Raw genomic sequence first — 19,933 nt, 5'->3', positions numbered from 1 at the left:
CTACCATGGCGATAATACATATTAGTGCTATATATACATGTATTATTTTTCTTTCCTAATATGTGTTTCATGTGCACAGCTCTTCACGGGTTCATAAACACGTTACAGTGAAAATATGACAGTATTGTGATACAGACTCGTATACTATAGTCATCCGGAGCCGTTACCATTAGCACCCAAAAACATCAGACTTAGTTTCTTCTAATTGTTGTAAACATTGTGTTAAACGAAACTGAAAGTTCTAAATCACTCAAACGTGTGTTTTAGATTTGAACTCTTTTACATTTAATCAAAAGTGATATTGCTTCCAGTGTTAGGAATTTATATTAAGTATATTTTGTGCGTTTTTAGATTTAGAAGATTTAACTTGTTTTGCATGCATTTAATAACGGCATTGAATATTGAAAATGTACTTAGCTTGGAGTTACCAATATCAGTGGGATTCATCTCTTGTACATTTGAAAGATAATAAAGTTAATAATAAACTTTAATTTTGTAAATTATTTACTTGCCCATGCTTTTATTAACATGACCCCAAAAGCAGAATATCCAAATCCTTTCTGGTCCTGAATAGGTATTTAACTATTTATAATATTTTGTAAAGTAACAGAAAGAGACTCTCCGCCCTTTCACGCAGTGGTATAAGTGGCATCTTAGTTGTTACACTGGGCCAGAGCAGACGCAGTGGTCCAGTCGTAACACTGTCTGACTACAATACTTGGGGCCGTGAGTTCGAGCCCTCGCTTCTCCAACTAAAATTACAAACATTGGGATAAGAGTCCAGTGTATGGGTGCTTTACACTTTGCACGCTAAAGAATCAGGGAAGCTTCTGAAACTGGAGCGTCTTCTGTATCTTGCACTATCCTCCGGCTAACACTCCTCTGGAGGAGTCGCCCATATGTGTTACCGGTGGCGACTTTAAATAAATTTATATACAAACAAACAATATATTCCAATCGTGTGAAAGCATTTGAGAGACATCTTCTCAGTTCTGGCCAAAAACAGGATTACTCGTTCATATATAAATGCAGAAAAAAATAGTTGAAGGCTTTGTTTTGTTCAACGTAAAGAAGAATAGCGGTAAAACATGGCTTTAATAAGGAAATGAACATTCGGGAATACCCTGTAGGTACGTTATGTCTCGATAATGCATGCATGTCTATTTATATATACAGCAGGCGGTGACACAACATCCTATAATTTTCATTCCAACTGGCTGAAGAAATGGAGAAACTGGATGGGATTTTCTAATGAGAAATGTATTTAAATTGACATGTTATGGAAGGCCGGTACGTCATGCTAAATGCCAAATGCTTTAAATGACAAATGACAAATAGTTAGCGCAAAGTGTTATTTGCTAAATGCTTACTGTCGAATGGTAATTGTCAAACGATAAATGCTAATTGTTATAATTGTGAAATGTGAAATCAATACATGCCGAATGCGTTTTAATTTTGCTAAGTGCTCTTTTCAAATAAAGGGCTGATAGTAGGGTGACTTCGGCCAAGAAAGTCCACTATTTCTAGGGGTAACCCGGACCCAATTTTTAACAAGGCATGTTATATATACTGAAATGTTCGTAAAAGTTTGTAAGGTCTGAAATTGCCGGCATAAATTGGCATAAATGGTGGCGATCTGAGAAATCCAAGATGGCGTCCAAAATGGCAGCATAAAATGAAAAAGGTGCTTTTGTAAAAAATAAGGTTTTCTTCATTCACTTTTGATGAAATAAACTGCTGGCATACATTGTTTTGTAGAATTATTGCAACACACCTTTCACGGATTGTAAAATATTTAAATTGTTACATTTAAAGGTGAAACAATATGTCAAAAGGTAAAATTTTACCCATTCATTATCACTAATTTGTAGTTTTGAAAATTAGAATTTATAAATCCTTTTGACAGAATTCAAAGAATGGCACAAAAACATTATCTGCTACAAGGAATGACAATTATTAATGTTTTACCGTAAAAACGTTGTTAGAGGTACTCATACTAATGTGACTTTATATGCACATTACAAGCATGTAAACAGAAAAGTATTTGAAGAAGTTGATACATATTGATACACATGTCTAATTTTCTTCCTCAAGTTATGCAGGTACGAAAAACACATTTTGTGGTCAGTTTCTAGTTCTACTTTATGTTTTGTGTTCCCCTAAGGATATGGATTTTTTTATCCATTATGATTTTGGGGTCAGAACATCAAAATAGCTACATATTTGGTTCATTTACGGTAATTGTTTTAAATTCTGTATATTAGTACATTTATTTATATTTGTTATCATGGACACGGATAATGTCTTATTATCCGTAGATAATTCAATGCTACTCAATTATTGTGCGCATATTGCCCCAAGCAAAGATTTGCATACAAAAATAGAGTATATTTTTGCATAACTTGAAATACAATGTATATGCACCTTGATAGAACATTATAAAACGTTTTTAAAACGTTTCGACGATGTCATTGAAATAATTAAAAGTCTTATAAATAAGTTTTAAAGGAGCTGAACAAATAATCATCGTCATATTTTCCAAAAAATATAATCAAATTCGGTTTTAAATGTCGAAACTAAAAATAAATTTACACTATTACCCTGCTTAAACGTAAGAAAGATGCCATATATAAACTATTTCTTCAAACCCCTTGTTTAATAGTTGACTGCCCTTGTTTAATAGTTGACTGATAACCTATCCCAAAAGGGGATATGGTAGGTTGACAAAAAATGTCTCCCCTTTTTCGTTAGAAAAGGGGGCATCGATCCTGTGATGCGTGTATGTGGTCGCACGGTCACATTTTTTTTACAACTGTGTCCCTTTTTAGTGTAGTGAGAAATGTTCAGTGGGAAGGACTCTAAGCGTGCTACGGTTACAATTAAATGATCAGTGCTAATCAGTCTGGAGTGATCACAGCTCCGAGTAATTTTCATAGAACATTGATCATCTAGTAGTACTGTGAGTACTGATCACTGAGTAGTATTCATGATACTGCGAGTACTGCTCACCACTGAGTAGTATTCACGGTACTGCGAGTACTGCTCACTGTGTAGCATTCACGGTACTATGAGTACTGCTCACCGAGAATGAACTAAAGGACATGTTTTTGCATAAACACTTTTGAAATCTGAAAATTTTCCTGAAATCATATGCTCAATATATACTTTTATCTATCTGATATTTGAGTTTTATGATTAATTGACTTTTTGACTGTTAATCTGCATAATAATTTTAGGCAATTTATGTTAAAAAGATTCTCATAAAATCTGACATATTGTAGTAAAATATTAAACGGAAAAATAACTAAAATTTATATGAAAATGTAGACATGATGGTGTGTTTAAACACTGTAGTCATCATTACTTTTGTGGCGGCCATCTTGGACGTCATCTTGGATTTCTCAGACCGCCACCATTTATGCCAGTTAATGCCGGCAGCCTAATAAACTTCAGACCTTTACGAACATTTTGGTATATAACTTGCCTTGTTAAAAATCGGGTCCGGGTTCAACTTTTTGAATGGCCCTACCATTAGATAGCCATTGGCCTTTGTATACCTTTGTCCATATTGAAAAATATTTAACAAACATTTTAGAGTAAACAGTTTCAGTCCCATGTTCCTACGACTGGTATAGCATGTTATTGCTTAGAATCAGTCTGCTAGAACATTACATGTTTCCACATAATTGAACGTATCATTTATTAATTTAAGTATACAAATCATTATCTCATTAGCTTAAAGAATTTGACAATTAGCATTTACCATTTAGTAATTTGACATTAAGCATTTGCAATTTAGCATTACATATAGGGTATATAGCATTTGGTATGTAACATTTAGCATAAGGTATTTAGCATTTAGCATTAAGTTATTGGCATTTGGCTTTTTTCTATTTAGCAGTTGGCAATTAGCATGTTGCACCGGCCTTCCATAACATGTGGATGTTTTAAATCATCGTTTCTTAAAGATTTTTGAAGAAGTTTGCAAATTTTGCAAGTTGTGGTGCAGTTTGTAGTTAGTAAGCGTACACAACTGACGCATAAATAAAAGATGTTTGTCAAGGGTCGGGCAATGCGCGTACGTAAACAAAATACGGTGATTCTGGTGCCCCACTGATTCTGGAAACTAGACGAAACTGAACAAAAATATCATGTTGGCTACATGTAATTCTATAAAGTTTACATAGCAGTCTCGCACGATAAAGAGTTCAGGCAACTTGACGGCGAACAGTTTCAAATATCAATGTAAAATCACATAATAAAACGCAATAGAAAATCACCTAAATTTCTGAAAATAAAACTATATAAGCATATATTCCTAGTGCCTCTTTCGTATATCACTATAGGCAACGCCATTCCGAACATCACCATTGGTAACGCCATTTCTGATAATATCACCCTTGGTAACGCCATTTCGTATTTCACCATTGTTAATGTCATTTGTCACTGGTTCCCCATTGGTTTCGGGTTTGGATACTGGTGCACGTTTCTTCACATATGCCTTGTAGTAGAAGTTGGAAAATAAAGTGACCATCGTTAACCCATAAAGTATCCCATAAATGCAGTAGTTATGATACAGGTATCCTATCGTTGCATGTATCAAGTCTATGAAAAATTGAATGATCTGAAACTGGGTTAGAAATTTCTTCCACTGTGGAGGGTTGTCCGGATAAAGTGCACTCAATCCGTAGTAAAAATACAATAGCACGTGCACAGCGGAATTCAGTCCTAAATACGTAGCAAAAGCTGTGTACGGGTAAAAATGGAAAGCTATATCTCCCAGAATGAGCATGCTCCCATGGTGATATATATGTAAGAACGAAATCTGCCGTTGTTTATGTCGTAGTACCATGAAAACTGTATCCAGAAGTTCAAATATTTTCATGAACCAATACAGTTTATAAACAGGTACAAGGAGTTCAGAAGGTCGTCCGTCAAAGGTTGATTCGGCATGGTACAAGCCGTAGCCAAAACCATACAACGTGTAGAGGCTGATAACACTGGCCGTGAAGTTGTACGCTACTAATATCTGCAAACAAAAATATGTTATAAAAATAAAGACAAGATTATTTTCTTTCCGTGGGTTTTTTCTAGATCTTTTGATCTACCGATGAAAAAAGCCTAATATTTATTAAATAGATCTACAAGAAGATCCTTTGAAGACTACAACAGTCCACTAACATTGGTTTCAGCGGAACTCTATTACAAATGACCATTAGATTGGCTCCATGACTCCAAAGCCGGAACCGGAAATGAGAGCAAAGCTGATAAGTTACTGAAAGTAACATTCTTTATTCAGAAAAATAGCGTTGGCCTTTTAAAAGCATCCGAGCATACACATGAAAATCCTTTCCCTAAAGACGAAAATATGCAAGTTAAATCCACATTATCCAAAAGGTCAACTTAGGCATAAAAGAAAAATGTTTATAGTTATACATATGTTAGGGCGTACGTATACCGTCAGTAACATGCAAATATGTTTAGTAAACTGTATAATTTACTGTTATTGCAGTATTGTGAAAATGCAAATATGTGTTAGTAATTTGTACATACGTAATTTACTAATATATGTATTACAGTACTACAAAAACAGTGTACTTTACATCAAAAGGAAAACCGCACATTCTAAGGCTACATTACATAACCTTCCATAGTAGTTCTTAAAAAATGAATGAAATTAAAAATCTTATTACATATAAGAAGGAATAAAATACACTAGTAAAACAATTAATACTTACAGGCCTGAGACTGAGCGGCTTAGTAAATCTCTTCCATTGTCCAGCAAGTAGAATCATCAGCATATAACCACAAAATATAGGGAATGAATCCAGCCTGTGCACAAGATGGGCTCCTGCAAGGATCTTCTCAGCTGTCAAACCCATGCTGTGTAGTCTGTTAGAAATAAAATAGCTATAAACTCGAAGTTTGTATTAAAAATTTCACGAGTACTTCACAAGCTATAGACTGAAGTACTTTCAGCTGCTTTAAATTCCTTCAAGCCTAATTGTGTATCCCTTGACAACAGTATACAAGTACCAAACTTTAAAATGGCATTTATTTTCTTCCATCCTATTTACTTCCTGAATGAACCAGTTTCGAGAAACTGTATTTAGGACTTTTTACGGTTTATTTTACCACAAGAATATATCAACTTGATATTCTGTTCGTGCATACAGGATTATATTAATGAAAATTGTCAGGCATATATGTCTATAAAATGATTAAATGCATGCGCAGGTTCTCAAAAAACAAAACAAAACAGAAAACGAAAATTTTGAATCCAGAAAAGACAGACACTTCAGGCGGTGTACGCGTTCGCTTAAATATATCCTTAAATATATCCTTAATATATCCATAATGGTGACAGAACTTTTAACAGTTAAATAATAATATATGTGAATGAATATGACATTTCAGTTCAATTTAATGACCCAAAAGTTGAAATTAAAGAGGTACCTACGGGTGTTCTTAAAACAATTCGAAATCTGATTTTAAATTTACAATCTTTCACGAAGAATATTTATATTAATCAGAAGAACGTAGAAATTTAGCGGACTTTAATACAATTTGTCAATTCATGGTACCTGCATTTGATCTGAGGTAGTTAAAAACTGAAGTCAGTGATATAATACAGATTATTGAGAAAAAAAACCCAGACATTTCCCTTTTAGTAATCAGATACATGTACATCTAGAGTTACCTGAATTATTCTATTTTTTAAGTTTAAGTGTGAACTAAAACGTTTTCACTAATTAATTGATGAAATCAATAAGTAACTAACCGTTGGCAAGCGCGTATACTGTGTTAACACTCCGTGGTTTAATGTAAAAATATTAAAGAATCGACAGAGTTTGACCGTGCTTTGTGTTGTATTTTGTCTGAAACATGTTTAAGTACTTCAGTTCTATTTTTATGGTAACACTATTTTATTACAAGACAGTTATTAATCCCACTCCCCGTATAGATTAGAGTTCTGTGACTCTTTGTGCCAAGTGTTTATTCTAAATTCGCCGGGGTCCTCCACCGTCCGGTGGCGCTGCTAAAAGCATTTATTAATTCAGGGATAGCCACCCGGTTTATCATTGCAGGAAAAAAATCATTCAGTATCAGTAACATATACACAGTATCAAACATGTCAGAATGAAATAAATTAACTTACCTGACAAAATCTGTACGTAATGTACACTATATAAAATAGATCTGAGTGAAATTAACAATATATTCCGTTAATATTCAGTATTAAACTAGGTTTTGTAAAGACTATCAAATACACATTACCTTACGTATTATATCCTATTCAAAAATCATGCAAACCACACTATATTATGGCATGATATTTACCATGAATTTATTGGTACTCGTGTAGCCGTAAAATGAACTTGTAATATTAGCTGCATGTCTAAATAAGGATCTACATGTATAAATACACGAGGAAGCGTTCTATAGTGATACTTGACTACAGCTTGTAGGAAGTGTTTCATAAAAACCAATACTCGTCATGAAAAAACAAAACAATACCCATATATGCACAATATTGACCGAATTTGTAGAAGCTTTTCATTGTGTGTCGGTTTTAAATTTCATATCTCACGCATGGAGACATGCACGGTATTACTGAGTGGTAATTCGGACCAGGTTGGACTTGGGCGAAAGTAGGCCTTTGATATTCATGTGCTTCTGTTACCATATATGGATTCAGACCAACAGCCTCCAGTTCCTAGGCGGGTTCAAACCAATAGTTACCAGTTCCAAACAGAGATTTGAACCTGGGTTCGAACCGACATAATGGTCTCCCTTACACAAGCTTGCTGTTAGTAACATGCAAATATTGATTGACTTTTAATTAAGATTCCACAATGTTATTGTTATTTTAGCTGCTGTATTGATATCACGCTAATTGTCAATATATCATTGTTTGTGTACATTTCCCCCAATTCACTCAGTCTCTCTTTTCAATGGAAGCATAGAAGCGACATGGAAATCTTTTTATATAAACTGAAGGATTTTTATTTTCAAAAATTATTTTCCCTGTTTTATCTCGCGGCGGATAAACTGAAAGAAAATAGTTTTTGAAAAACAATTTATCTCGTGGCCACAAGACAAAGTGGCTGAAATTATTTTTGGAAACGTGGCAACTAGATATTTTTTTGAAAATAAAAATTTCTCTGTTCAGATATACAAAATAAAGATTTCCCACCCCCTCTGTATGCTTCCGTACATTACGGATGGGATGTCTGACTTATTTAATACAGACCTGTATACGTGTGAATAGGACTAGCTACATGTATTTGCCGATCATATCATCCAATCATCCGGCGATATGCACATTGAAACAATGCAAGAAAATCGTACTGATATCTGACTTCAATACAACATATTTTATAGCGAAATGCATGTGATCGATACATTTTACAAACAGTGCTCGGGATAAATCTTGCAACATGGCACTCTGTATCCTTTATGTAATCAGTTTATTACTTTTACAGTTGGTTGGAATAACAGTATGATAGAACAGAACAGAACAGAACACCTTTTATTTTGTAGACTTGTACATAGTCTATTACGCTGAGCACTGGTCCCTTATCAACTTTTCATTGTGCATCCCCGGGATCCCGATCAGTTTGTATTTTCCAATGCAGTGATGTGTAAAGAGTAGGTTATGAGTACAAATATCAAAAGAAAAATCTGTGTCAGTTTTATAAAATCAAGTTTCTTTGTAGAGTCATTCAGCAAGAAAATACGCCAAGCATTGAGAATATATTGCCTATAGTATATATACAGTCTATTCAACTGTACACGCACTAATAAATACTGTAACTTGAATCTAAATAATCTAAAAATCGGTATTTTGGTTGGAAAAATATAGCTAATGATTCTGTATACTTCTTGCATGTCATTGCCAAGAAGAAAAAATATTCTATTTATAGCAATTAAGATTTTTTATGATATAGGCCTAAGCGTTCTTTGTCCTCTTACATAACACAGGTTCTTAATTTACATTTGTATAGTTATATAAATAACTATTATATTACATTATATACGACGGTATTTTAATAACATAAATGCAACCTGATATCAGTTTGTTTGCCGTTTATCTAAAGTATTTCCGTTATGCAACAACAGACAGGTATTTAACCTAACCAGTGTTCATGAATTATGTACAAATACTTGCCTGTTCTCCGTAAGTAACTGCCAACTTCCCCACATGAATCAGAGGTGGAGGACGAATGATTTTAGACACAATGCCTTCTATCCATCGTCATGAAGAACATATGCGCCACCTCGGGGTCGAACTCACGACCCCGCGATCCGTAGATCTGCACTTTTCCTATTGAGCTAAGCTAGCGGATATCAGCATTTACTCGTTCCGACAAAGAGGTATACAGTGTAAAACTTCTTTGAAAATTTTTCCGCCTAAAGTTCAGCCAAAGACATTATGCCAATCGAACCTCTAAAAATAGCCAGTGTTTTTGAATAGAAATACTTGACGGACATTCCGCTTGGCCTTAATCAGATTCATCTAAAGTTTATTCATTATTATCTGTATGGATATGCTGACGGCTGGTTTAGTAAAATACTTCAGTTTTACTGACGCAGCAAAACTTATTGGTGCGGTAACACTTACGACTTTATTGATGCGGTTACACTGATGGTATCATACATAACATTTTACAAAAACAAGAGCTGTCGGAGGACAGCAACGCTCGACTATTCAAGAGCCTTGTCAATTGAATAAATGTAAAAGTCGAAAAAGGTGCATAGTTTTGCAGAAAAAGGGTTATGGAACCAGTACAATGCATATCAGCTCAGTGTGACAAGTGTTTGAAGTTTTAATCCATTCTCATAAGTGGGTATTGAGATACCAGCTTACATACAAAAAAATGACCGAAAACTGCTAAGTCGAAAAAGGGGCATAAGTTTGTAAAAATGCCAAGTAGAGTTATGGAACCTGTGCATAGCATGTCAGATCATGAAAGTGAACAAGTGTGTAAAGTTTCAATCGATTCCCGTTAGTGGTATTCCCAATAGAGATAGCAGCTTACATACATAACCTTCAGCGAAAATTTCTAAGTCGAAAAAAGGGGCATAATTTTGTAAAAAAGCAAGATAGAGTTATGGAACCTGTGCAGTGTAAGTCAGTTTATCACTGTGAATAAGTGTGTGAAGTTTCAATCCATTCCCGCCAGTAGGTACTGAGATGCCACCTTACATACAAAAACTTAACCAAACACTGCTAAGTCGAAAAAGGGGCATTATTTTGTAATAATGCAAAATTGAGTTATGGAACCTGTGCAGTGAATGTCAGATCATGAAAGTGAACAAGTGTGTGAAGTTTCAATCCATTCCCATGAAAGGATCGTGACTGAGATAGCAGATTAAATACAAAACCTAAACCCAAAATTTCTAAGTCGAAGAAAGGGCATAATTTTGTAAAAAAGCAAAACAGAGTTATGGAACCTGTGCAGTGTAAGTCAGTTTATCACTGTGAATAAGTGTGTGAAGTTTCAATCCATTCCCCCAGCGGTTACTGAGATACCAGCTTAAATACCAAAACTTAACCAAGTCGGGACGCGGACGCCGACGAGGACGCGGATGCCGACACATGGGTGAGTCCAATAGTTCTACATATTCTTTGAATAGTCGAGCTAAAAATCCATTCTTCATAGATTATGGTGTTTCAGACTTTTCGTTTTCTTTCGTTGCATTGTTATTAAGAATGTTTAACTTGTCACAGATTAGTCGCTGTGGGAGGGGCTCCAAAAGCATGTCGCAAGCATTGCAGTAAAGATTTTTTCATTATGCAGTAGCACTATAAGTCATTAGGTAATACTATCATTAAATTGCAACTTTCAACCAGGTAATTACTGCAGGAAAAATATAACTTTATCATTACACTAGTACACGATATCAAATAGGTCTGAATGAAAGTAACTTGCTTACCAGAAATAAATATTCCATGAAAATTCCTTAGTACAGATGTTAAGTAACAATTATCAGATATGCCTGGACCTGCATGATTTTGTTTCTGTTCAGAGATCGTTCAATTTATTGATACTCATGAAGCCGTAGCATATTCACATGTCTAAATCTGCATGTATAATAATAATTAATATCGGAAAACTAGGTAGCTTGGAACAGGAACCTAAATCAAATATTATAGGATACGGGGAGGCTACTGTAGCAGTTATCGCTGTGGTTGGACATGTGCCTCTGGTACCCTAACTTTGTTCGAACCAAAAGCCGTTTGGGCAATTAGTATAGTCCACCATGTAAAATATTAATTTTTAGCTGTTGTATGCAAATATTTTCATTAAAAGCACACTATATATAGGATTAGTTAATTATAAATCATAAACCGCTGTTTTGTCTAGCCTTACTTACTGAGCTTATCGCATAGTGCGGCAATTTTCCTTTGATCTTTGCAGCATGTTATACATAGTAACACACATTATTACTACAAAACTGTGCTGATATCTTACAAAACTGTTGCGATATATATCAACACGGAAATCTCTATGGAGTTTCATAAGAAAAAAAGTGTTCCGATATATATCAGCACAGTAAAACTGTTCCGATATATATCAGAACACTTTTTCTCTATTGAGGTCCTATCAAGGGAGTATAATTTTTTCCTTTCAAAGAAAAGATGATTTTAGCTCCAATTTACAGTTCACAGAGAAAGAATTGTCACAAACACCTACATTTATAAAGTAAAAGAATAAATAAACTAGAATATTTCAAAAACTTGATAGTTATTGCCAAATTCAGAAATACATGAAATATATGAAATTCTGAGATTTCTCAAATGTTTCTTTTTCTTTGATTATTTTTACAAACAAAACAACAAGTTTTACAATATGTCTGGCCAATGAAATGCAAAGATTTAAAACCAATGCAGAAATTTGTTGGGTACTTTTATCTGGGGAACACATTTTCTAAGACAGAAGTTTTAGTGTTTCAGTCAGCAAGGCGCAGAACTGGAATCAAAATAGTAAAAATAATAATAAACAAATTTAAATGAAAATAATATATAAAATTTAATAATAAACTATGCGATAAAACAGTTATAATATGTAATGCTCGTGTGTTACCAGGATATATCAGAGCTAGGGGTACATCTCGTTATTTTTCTCTTCACATATCTGTCTCGGCCTAACGGCCTCGACGATATGTGCAGAGAAAAATACCCTCGATGTACCCCTAGCTCTGATATATCCTGGTAACACACTCTCACACATATTAGCAATTAGGAGTGACCTGTCGCTTTTATTTTTAGATTTGGATTTTCCAGATTTTTCCATTTATTAAATAAGGGTTTGAAAGATATTTGACGTTTTAAAAACTATAAATATATTTTAAATTATGTACAGATTAAAACTGCATCGGTAGCTCAGTTGGTACAATTGAGGAATCTTGTTAGTGATTTAACTTTTGCGATTAGGAGGCTGTGAGTTCGAATCCCACACAGGGCGATATGTTTTATGATTGGATTTGTTTTACTTACATTTTTCATGTTTTTTTTTTATTTCATTTTATTTCATCATTTCATTTTTAATTTCATTCGTACAATTTCAATAAATTCAATACATTTCAAACACACGCGTCCAATGAAGCATCTTCACACTCGCTGGCGGTGTTAGTTTCTTCCGAATCAGTGTCATCAGCTAGTTGAAATGACCGAATTTTCAAGTGCTGTATCAACCATGTTTAATAATTCACAATCAAGAAGATATTTGAAAATCTATGTTATATGCGAAAATAGCAAAGAATACAAGTAATGCGACTCAAATACATGTTTAACATTATCATCATTTTAAAGTGTATGTTAGCAAAATATTACTTGAAAAAAAATAAAATGAAAAGAATATATTGATCTCCGTTGGAATTCGAACTCACAAAAGTTAGGTTCTACAGCCGTCACGCTTACCACTGCACCACTGCGTCTAATTGTCGAAGAAGGCAGTCATTTAAATATTTATTATAAAAATAAGTTATAAAAAGGTAGGGTACCCCTTTACTGAAGTGGTTTATTCCAGTAACCTTTCAAATCTATTAATAAAAGCGACAGGTCACTCCTAAATGCTAGTACTATAACTATTACTTATCGGGATGACTTATTTACTTATTTTATAATTTGAGGACAACGACAGCCGTTCGTCGACAGCTGCACCTTTATCTCCTAGTTTAATTTCTATTTCATTTCTTTTCATCAATATGCATACACGTGAAGAGAAAAAACAAACTGTTTTACAGATCATATCATTCCGTAACCCGAGGATATAGACTTATAACATACATTAAAAATTGTACGATATTTGACTTAAACAGGATGTGATTTCATAATAGCGGACAAAAGGCTAAATTTGATCACTATACGGTCCCTATTATTCAAATATGAAACGATGTTTTGGTTGTGTAGTTTATATCTCAATGCATGCATATTAACTCTCACTAAAAATAAAATATTAAATCCTACCTCGAGCACTGCAGTTTAATATCCTACTAAATATGTGTATATATCACTATTTCACTTAACATACTAATTAATACTGTACACATGTGTGTAGTAACCTAGTCACACCTGAGCTACCACAGACTAGAGAAAGAGTGTTTTGTTTCTCTGGTACATTTAACCCTATACCATCTTCAAATATGTACGTTTCTACGTTAACACTACCATCTTTGTTAATATATTAGTCTGTCTAGGATTTTAAGTTATCTGCTTCTAAGGTAACAGCTTACGCAGCAAATATAGTAAGTTGTAAACCTAGACGTTACAGTATAACATAACACTCGACTGATAAAAGAAGACAGAAATCAGCACTGTATATATCATTTTTACAAAAAGCGGAAAAAAAAATATTGAAACCCCAGGAAATATATCAATCAACCGCAAATGAATGTGTCGGATGTACCATGTATCCCCTGATCTGTATCACTTAACACTGGAGTACCAATTACCTTTAAAAATAAAGAATAAAATGCCCGTCATTTTCTCAAAATCGGCCGCCATCTGCCAGGATACTTTGTGCTTTGATAGTCATATTTCATCTACCTGTTACCATAGGAGCATTATTGTTTGATTGTCAACTAGATAAAATACCTGCATATTATCCAAAACCTATACAAAAGTTTTTAGTCAGTATGCCGACCAAAAAACCCAAAGTTGCAGTATGCACAAAATATTTTTACATGAAAAGGTTCTATAACATGTAACTTCATAGAACTGAATGATGCAACTTTGTCATCTTTGAGCATACTGAAATATTCAAGATAGCCACCAAGATGGCTGCCAAAAATCCAAAGAGGCATATCTCCTAAATTATAGGATACTAGGACAGGATTGCAACGTATATATTAGTTTTATTGCTAGAGGTAACATGATAAACATCAAATGTTCAATTCAAAGAAATTCATTTGAAAAATCCAAAATGGAGGTCAAAATGGCCGCCAAAAGGGAAAATCCCTATATATTTCATTAAACACTCTAAATATGCAGATTTTTCCCCACCGTATATGGGTACTTCTAATAATTAGAAATGTTTATAACACTTTAAATATTTCTTCAGTAATTTTATAACAAAGAGGTCAGTCTTTCAAGTTGCCCTAAAAGTCCTAAAAATCCTATTTTTAGGCCTCCCTTAAATTCCTGAAGAAGAAAAAACACTCCAAAGTCCTTAAAAAAGCCCTTATTTTTAAAAATTATCCATAATTATTTTGTAATTTCTGTCCGAACTTAAAGAAAAATTTGCACTAAGTCATGCATATAATGAACAAATTAATTTATTGAAGTTAATATTCTTTAAGATTCATTTACAGAGGATGCTTCTGTCGGTTTCCATGAGTTCCTAGGCTACAGCTTCATGAAACATAGTTATGCTCTAATTCGTTTCACTCAAACGAGCAAAAATTATAACCTTCAAACATACACCTTTAAATAAACAACAAACAACAGCATATATTTAGGCCTGAGGTCGCCCGGGAGCCATTATTTTTGGCAAAAATAGCCCTAATTTTCGCCCTATTTTTTTGCCAAATAGTGCTTGAAAACCTGAGAGGTTTCTTATTCAAAAGCATAACAACTGGAACTTAAAATGTTTATAAGAAGTAGGTATGATTTGCGATAAATTTGCTGTAAATGCCAGTAATGATATATCAAGTATCATTACAATGTTCTTGACAGCTGCTTCATTTGGTACAAATTGATGTCATAATTTGACGTCGTATTATGACGTTATAGTGTCAGGAGCAGTAATATCACCAGTAGGCAAGAAAAATGACCTAACATGGCTGCCTGAGTAAGGCAGGTGATTTCCCAACCCTCGGAACAGCGTAGTGCTCGGTTGTCCATTCCACACTGTCCCTCGGGTTTGGGAAGACTTAGACTTAAGACTTCCTTATAGACTTACATGTTGCTACAATATCCACTATTGTCTACTGAGCATAAATTCCTCCATCAGCAGAGAGCATGACACATCACTGAGTGCAGAAAAGTGCACCAACAAAACATAGAAGTGCATCAACAGAACAAATCTGAATGTGTCATCACATGTCACTGTCACAAATTCTGCTCACACACCAACTGCTTTTGACAAACACAGGCTGCAGGGAGCAGAAATGAATGCTAGTGGAAGAAACTGGCGCTCAGTGGACGATAGTGGAATTTTGCAGCACCATGTAAGGTACATAAAAATGCAACTGTTATATGCCACAGATGTCTGTCTGGATGCGATAATGTATCCAAGCTAAGTGGCATTAGAATGACAGTCGTTGCCAAACAGCTGACAATAGAGTTCAATTTGGACAAATATGGATATGTCGATGCAGATACCAACAAGATTTTTGAAGAAGCTGTTTCATTGCAGCCTGTTTGGGTAAGAAAGGAGCTGAAAATATATCAGATATGACGTTTGGGTATCAAATATGGGAAAGATGACCTTTCAAAAGATGTGCAGACTACAATCATTCCTCTTTCTATGAGAATGTCAAAGGAGCATACATACAGACACGCATAATGGAGAACTGTTTTTGACCCAGATCCTTCAAGTTTTGATGCCACCAGTTTTTGACAGAGCAAGGATAAAAACTTTTAGAGGCTTCTACCGACGATAATAACGGAAAACAACATCCCTCCCCCTTATCTGTTGTGATTGTGCATCAGAATAACAATTTGTAACATCCCGGGGGTGTCATTCTGTAGCTCACCTAGCTTGCACAATATTATGTAACTGCCATAAAACATGTACCTCTCAATATAAATAGATGTAGAGTAGGCTATTGGTGAAATATTCAGTGATGCAGATGATGATTCTAGTGATTCTGACAGCGACTTCGAAAACTGAAGTGCTAAACATGTCAATCGTCCAATAGCAATTTGGAAAGTCAAACTGGATATAAGGTATTTGAATAATAGTTCTAATAATAAGACAGCACAAGGATAAGTTAATTTAATACAGTAACATTGAGATAACACTTGACTTCAGAAACGCTCATCCATATATGGCAATTATTTCAGCTCATAAGCAACGTTTTCATCAAACTTTCCCGACTTTTATTTAAAGGCGTTTTTCAAAACCTTTTTTGAAACGCTATCAAACGGTATCAAATTTATAGTGGACAGGCTGCGGCTTTAGGGTTTCTTGTTTAACACCACCATGTTAACGTTTTACATTACGTCAACGTCACCTACTTTAGCGTATTGCATCGTAAAAAACAACAACTAATCTTTTTATCTTTGGACAAAATGGTAATTTTGTTTATCTTTTAACAATGTAAAGACAAACGGATGTTTGCTGTTCCTGTACAGCGACGGCAACCGATATCCGAATAAAACTTATCTGAATATGAGGTAGCAGGGTACACTTTCGAATTTTGGCTCCCGCCGTCAATATTTGTTATAAAGAGAACATCGTGATTTTGGATGTCTGTAAATTAAGGTGAGAGATAATGATTATTAATTCTTTAGAAAATTTATACAGCCGATACATGTAAAATTCTGATGTCAGTTGGAAAACTAACTGCTGGTAGCTTTGTATGATCAATGAGACACCATTTCGCGGAAAATTCAATTCACGGAAGGGTTCTGTGCTTGTTGATTGATACTCAGGAACATTTTCGTTATTTTCCGAAAAAAACGAGCTGGATGGGTCCCCATTCCGTTTATGTCCTGACGTTCAGTAAGGACTATTAAATTAAGAAATGCAATAAAATTGGACAGTGTTCTTGCAGCGGGATCATTGTAGACTGTTCAAAAGGTGCAAAATTGATGATTTTGGCAGGCTATTTTTCATGGATGATGTAAACCTTTCGCTTTGATAACTTTCTTTATTCTTGTATGAGAATCCCGATCTTGCCATTAATTAAAAGCACAAAACATGCACGCAATTTATAAAATAGCCACCCAAATTTTGCTCACAGGGGAAGTGCAATATTGCGACGCGCTACATGTAAGACCGTCCGTGCCCAAAATTTTCGCATCTAAGTGTACCTTGCTACCTGAGCTTCATGAACAGCAGTCTGCTTCGTTTAGCACAGACAAATTTTCATAATTGTACCTTTATCTGTTACGCATATGCGTTACGATTATCTCCTCGAATCAAATATTACAAATGCTCAGATGGTGCATTTTAAAATCCTTGAGTGTATTCTTACTGTTATTTGTATCAAACTGATCACAAATCATACCATATGTTCTTATATATGTTTTTTGTTCAAATTGTAATGCTTCTGAATAAGAACATCCATTTTATCCATCTCTTTGTTATAAATTTACTGGAGAAATATGTAAAGTGTTATAAACATTTCCAGTTATTAGAGGTAATCGTATACGGTAGGAAAACCTGTACATTTAGAGTGTCTAATGCAAAATATAGGGATTTTCCGTTTTGGCGGCCACTTTGACAGCCATCTCGGATTTTTCAAATGCTTTTCTTCTTTGAAATATGCATTTAATGTTTATCTTGTTACCTCTAGCAACAAAAATATTATATACATTAATAATCCTGTCCAAATCTTCTATTACTAGTACTTAGGAAATGTCAATTTTGCATTTGGTGGCCATCTTGAATATTTCAAAATGCTCAATGATGACAAAATTGCATCATCCAGTTTCTATGAAGGTACATGTTGTAGAACCTTTTTATGCAAAAATATTTTGTGCATACTGTAGTTTTAATTTAGGTGGCTAATTGGCATTTGGCATACTGACTATTTCTTGATAAAATCTCGTTTAGCTATTGAAAGATAACATTTCTATACCACATTTATTCATGGAGCAGTAAAACGAATAGCGTGCATATTCTCCATATTAACTTCTATCTGTGTACCAAGTGTCATGAAAAAATCTGAAGTTATCGCAGGATCCGCCCATTGTGACTGACTGACGGATTAACAGACACACTTCTATCAAATACATGTACATATGTATTTTGGAAAGATAGACAGAACCTAGACAGTACAGGTGGCGAAAGTGTTGTAGGTATAGTAAAGCTTGTTTCCGTGATGACTGAAGTCTGTTATTAAAGTGCAGTAGTGACATAAAGTTAGGAAAAACTAAAAATCTTAATTGATGAAAGGCACAAAAAATGATCAATTTCACCCTTCTGGGATCTTAAGATTATATATATGTGAAGAAGGTTATGAAGAATAATCTCTCCTGTCCCAGTCAGATTTAAAGAACTAAATGTCAGGCCAGGGGTCAGCATTGATGAAGTGTAGAACAGAGTTAAATATATATATCTATATGGGAAAACAAGAACTTTTGTTCTTCATTTAACAGTTCAGGAGCACTGGTTTGGCTTCATCCAACAATCCCATTAACTTCTTTCATTCCTGATTTTGAAGCAGGTGGTATTATTCATGTAGTAGGCTCCTTTATATATGTATAGTTGCTTTGTAAATAATAAGCATTGAGCCAGCCTTATGGCGAGGTAAAGTGCTTGCCTTGTGAATGTGGGTTCAAATCCCTGTCCTGGCGTTATATGTTTCTTTGTGGATTTTTCACATCTGCTACATTGGTGCCGTGGCGTATGTAAAAAACACCTGAGCTCTTTCTAGCAAAGCAAAGGCTCTGCTATATAACAACTCCCGGAGGTTTCTCTTAAGAGATGAATGTAGTAGGCTCCCTTATATACATGTAGTTGCCTTGTAAATAGTATACATATGATTAGTGGCATTCCTAAGTCCTTGCCATTGAGCTAACTTTTAGCGCAACATGGTAGAGTGCTCACCTTGAGAGTATATAAGAGGATGTGGGTTCTAGCTATTCCTTGTCCCTGTGTTGTGTTTCATTGTGGATTTTTCACATTTGTTACATTCATATAAATAATCATTACAAACATTCTGTGGGTTATAATTATAGATATTCCAATAATTCAGGTGAGAATAATGAGAAAAAATATTACATTAAATACATTTCATTTCATTTTGCATTGTATACACTATGAGGACACTCTTGTTCCACGCATGTTTTCAGATCTATCTGTAGATATGACAATGAAATTTTACGTTCATGAATTCTGTAGATAAAATGTTCTGTTCTGTTGGAAAAAGGAAGTAATGAGTGTTCAGATACTTTTTCTAATTCTGTCTTAAAATCCAATAATTCTGGATTTTAACTTGGGTTCAAATAAAATAATCTACTGTAGTGAAATACAACAGGTTTAAACTTGATCTTGGAAATGAATGCCGATTGTTTTGAATGAAAATGTCTGCCAAAATCTAGCTATTAAAAACGGATTAGTTTTGCTGACAACATCATAAGATATAGTGACCAGTTATGAGGGAAATACCTTGGAGAATTACCAGCCATACTGCAATGATCTTATTTTCGAAATATATACATTTAAAACTTTGCCTTTACTTTGCTTTTGTATTTTGTTTTCTTTTAAAATAAATTTACGCAAGATTTATATGTTCAGAAAATGCACTTTAT

The 19,933-nt window shown here is 34.4% G+C and overlaps 1 protein-coding gene across 5 annotated transcripts; it reads right to left on the bottom strand.

The window, feature by feature from the left end:
- Window positions 1-4,149: 4,149 nt before the first annotated feature.
- LOC123564865 (elongation of very long chain fatty acids protein 5-like) lies at window positions 4,150-13,666 on the bottom strand. 5 transcript variants are annotated; one of them, XM_045358754.2, is made up of 3 exons: window positions 13,478-13,666; window positions 5,739-5,892; window positions 4,150-5,029 (listed from the first exon to the last, which is right to left on the bottom strand). In XM_045358754.2, the coding sequence occupies exons 2-3, from the start codon at window positions 5,880-5,882 to the stop codon at window positions 4,319-4,321; spliced, it is 855 nt and encodes a 284-aa protein (XP_045214689.2). In that variant the 5' UTR covers window positions 5,883-5,892; window positions 13,478-13,666; the 3' UTR covers window positions 4,150-4,318. The 5 variants fall into 5 exon arrangements, with proteins under 5 accessions (XP_045214689.2, XP_045214693.2, XP_045214692.2 ...); XM_045358758.2 differs by lacking the exon at window positions 13,478-13,666 and adding an exon at window positions 10,942-11,084; XM_045358757.2 differs by lacking the exon at window positions 13,478-13,666 and adding an exon at window positions 7,342-7,490.
- Between the last annotated feature and the right edge of the window lie 6,267 nt (window positions 13,667-19,933).

Source organism: Mercenaria mercenaria, chromosome 2 (assembly GCF_021730395.1).
Source record: "Mercenaria mercenaria strain notata chromosome 2, MADL_Memer_1, whole genome shotgun sequence".
Taxonomy (NCBI): Eukaryota; Metazoa; Mollusca; class Bivalvia; order Venerida; family Veneridae; genus Mercenaria; species Mercenaria mercenaria.
This window is presented reverse-complemented; position numbering and strand designations above follow the sequence as displayed.

Excerpts from the sequence above, each read along its gene's own strand:
- LOC123564865 (XM_045358754.2), bottom strand. The coding sequence starts at position 5,882 with ATGGGTTTGACAGCTGAGAAGATCCTTGCAGGAGCCCATCTTGTGCAC. Across the intron at positions 5,030-5,738 it reads AGCCGCTCAGTCTCAGGCCT|ATATTAGTAGCGTACAACTT; the intron begins GTAAGTATTAAT and ends TTTTGTTTGCAG.